This window comes from Arachis ipaensis, chromosome B08, assembly GCF_000816755.2.
Source record: "Arachis ipaensis cultivar K30076 chromosome B08, Araip1.1, whole genome shotgun sequence".
In the NCBI taxonomy this organism is placed as follows: Eukaryota; Viridiplantae; Streptophyta; class Magnoliopsida; order Fabales; family Fabaceae; genus Arachis; species Arachis ipaensis.
The window spans coordinates 22,728,251-22,731,382 of NC_029792.2; the positions used below are offsets into that span (position 1 = coordinate 22,728,251).

At 38.2% G+C, this 3,132-nt stretch overlaps 1 protein-coding gene across 4 annotated transcripts in view; it reads right to left on the reverse strand.

Moving 5' to 3' along the window:
- The window catches only part of LOC107613687 (nucleolar protein 58), a 3,755-nt gene extending 1,774 nt beyond the window's left edge, over nucleotides 1–1,981 (reverse strand). For 2 of the 4 annotated variants that reach the window (XR_002352189.1, XM_021109142.1), the window contains exons 1-3: nucleotides 1,198–1,980; nucleotides 389–434; nucleotides 22–71 (exon numbers count right to left, since the gene is read on the reverse strand). Coding sequence is in view for 2 of the 4 variants with exons in the window: in XM_021109142.1 (XP_020964801.1) it covers nucleotides 22–71; nucleotides 389–434; nucleotides 1,198–1,796 (695 nt within the window). In the remaining 2 variants the exon portion in view is untranslated. Of the gene's footprint in view, nucleotides 1–21; nucleotides 72–388; nucleotides 435–1,197 lie in introns of all 4 variants that reach the window. The other 2 variants (XR_002352190.1, XM_016315792.2) reach the window with 2 other exon arrangements.

A 3,132-nucleotide genomic window follows, 5' to 3' on the forward strand; every position in this document is an offset into this window, starting at 1 on the left:
GTAGCAAGTATACGTGCTTACTGTTTGAACATCTGCTTTTCTTCCCAATTCGCCAGATTCTCAAGATTCACCTGTCAAGAAACAGCAAGGATTACAATATAGTGATAGTATGGTCCATATGACCATGCCTATGTGTAAATTAAGACAGCAGCCAAGTCTAATAGGCAGGCAAGAAAGATGCGTAGTCTAAATAGTTATGAAAATTTTATCAATGTCACTGCTATAATGGAAACAAGATCAATATCTCATGAAGAAGAATTTGGAAAACATTTCCCAAGAAACCGAATAATTTTTTACAACATGAGAAAAACACAACATGACAACAAGATATCATATATGTTTTTAAGAATTAGGTTGCATAAAATGGAAAGTAGACTGAAATATTTACCTGCTTTACTTCTGCCAACCATGCAGTGAACTCTGGTCGTTTGGTCCTGTAATATTCATAACATCACTCACAGAAGAGAAGACGAGACCCTTTAATTCACAACATATACAAGCTAAATCAGGTGTAGTTATTAAATGCAGATTCAACTGAAAATGCAAGCATGTTACTTTAACAAAATCTACTTAACTTTAGTAATCACTCCACAAACCAGAGACCTTCAACGAGTTTTCTCAAGGATGAAACTAACATTAACTCAACATGCTATCAGGCTTAATAGTGCTCCTAAACAATGCTCTCTGTTTCAAAGTAAATGTATGTCTCTTTAAACAAATTGGTATATCCAAAGCAACATTTATTGAAACAAAGGAAGTAAACTACTGCCACATTTTAATCTTTCTTACGATTACATAGGCAGCTTGCTCACCATGATCACATATGACAAACATATAGTATAGTTTACTGAAATTCTTTGGTGGAATTGTTTACTTTCAGTTCACTCCATAATCTCAGAATATTTTCTAGTCAATAGAACAACTATGAATGCTACTATTTGTTATACCGATTCTCCAATCTCACATTGTTGACAACTTCATATAGAAATTCTAATAGTCCAACTCCAACAATGATCAATGCTCGAATTCATCATTTTTCAATCTTCTACAACCTTATATAATTTCAACCCCAGTAACTACATATTCAATCCTATACATCCTAAGTAATCCATACATATCTTTGAATCAAATTAATCAACAAGGAAATATGAGATAGAAAAGAAAAAAAAATGCCAAAAAATTTAATAAACCACTTACCACATATCAGTTTCTCTTATGACACCATATTTTCCCCACAAATTTGTGACTGCACCTTTCTTCCCTCTCTCCTTCTTCTCTTTCTTCTTCATCTTCCGCTTCTCCTTCTTCCTTCTCTCCTCCTCCTTCTCCTTCTTCCTTCTCTTCTTCTCTTTCTCCCTCTTCCTCTTCCTCCTCTCTCGCTCTTCCTCCTTCTCTCTCCTCCTTCTCTTCTCTCTCCTCTTCCTCTCCCTCCTCTCTCCTTCGCTCTCCGACTCCGAATCCGAATACTCCGAACCTGAACTCTCCGACTCTCCCTCCTCCGAATCCGAAGCTGAATCCGAACCGGAATCGGAGCTCTCGTCGCTGCTGTACCTCCTCCGCGACTTCCTCTTCCTCCTACGCGATTTCTCATCCTCTGAATCCGAACTATCTCGTCGCGATTTCCTCCTCAAACTGCTCTTGTGCTTTCTCTCCGTTTCCGAGTCTGATTCCGAATCTTCCCGCGCTTTCCGGGAATCTCTCTTCGACGTTGGTGGAGAATCGTCTTCTTCGCCTCTCTCTAAGATTTCCAGCTTCTTCGTCGGCAGAGCGCCTCCGTTGGTGTCTCTCGACGACATTGTTTCCGTTTCTGTTCCTCCGAGCTTCTGGCGTCGCGGTGAGTCGAGTCAAGAACGAGTTTAGTGAGTTGATGACTCGGAATTAAAAAACGGGGATTAGAGACGAAGGTGCTATCTAGTGGATTCTTATTATATGGGCTTGATCTATGGCCCAATAATAGTTCCGTTGCTTCACTTTTAAGGTGTTTTTGGACGCAGCCGAGGCTTGGAGCTAGTGGCAGAATTTGGACGGATTCCTTCATTTTTCAGTTAACATTTATGGACTATTCTCCACTTCAGGCCCAAGTAGTGAACTCTTAGGTGAATTCAGTTCAAATACCTTCTCATGAGAATTTTATTATTATATTGAGATAATGCTAACAGAAGTTAATTTTGTAATTTTGTACTTTTTCTCGGTCAAATAAGAACTTGTAATCCTGATCCTGTACGCTCTCGGTTAGGCTAACTAGCAAGAGACGTGCGGATAGGTGATTGAGTTTTTGAAATTAATAACAAAAATATAAAAATATATATATAGAAATTGTTGTTAGATGGCTTCTCTATTTATAAGCCAACGAGGTTTGCTTTTTCAACTTAATTCTTATTGGAAATGGAATTCAACCGCCCATATTAATGGGCATCTAATGTGATCTTATCACAACACTCCCTCTTAGATGCCCATTTAAGATTATTGCCTCGTTAAAACCTTACTAAAGGAAAACCCTGTGGGAAAAACCTTAGTGAAGGAAAAAGAGTACAATATCCTTTGTGATGGGGACTGCCTCATTAAAAACCTTGTCAAGAAAAACCCAATGGGAAAAAAACTTGACCAAGGAAAAAAGAGTACAGTCTCCCCCTCTTGCTGACATTATTTAATGTCTCGAAGTCGGCGCATCCCAATCTCATGTACCAGTCTTTCAAAGGAGGATTTTGGGAGTGACTTTGTGAATAAATCTGCCAGATTATCACTTGAACGGATCTGTTGGACATCAATTGTCCCTTGATTTCGAAGGTCATGAGTGAAGAAGAATTTTGGAGAAATATGCTTTGTTCTATCACCTTTGATGTATCCACCCTTAAGTTGAGCAATGCATGCTGTATTATCTTCAAACAGGACAGTTGGAGCTATCTTATGATCAATTAGTCCACATGATGACAGAATATATTGTTAATCATTTTTCACATCCAAAGATCTTATGATCATTGGGGTACTTAATGGATGTGACTTATCCATGTAAAATCTTTTCAAGATCTTTTCTGTGTATGTTGTTTGATGAATAAAGATCCCACTTTTTATATGCTCGATCTGCAAGCCGAGACAAAATTTAGTCTTTCTAAGATCTTTCATCTCAAACTC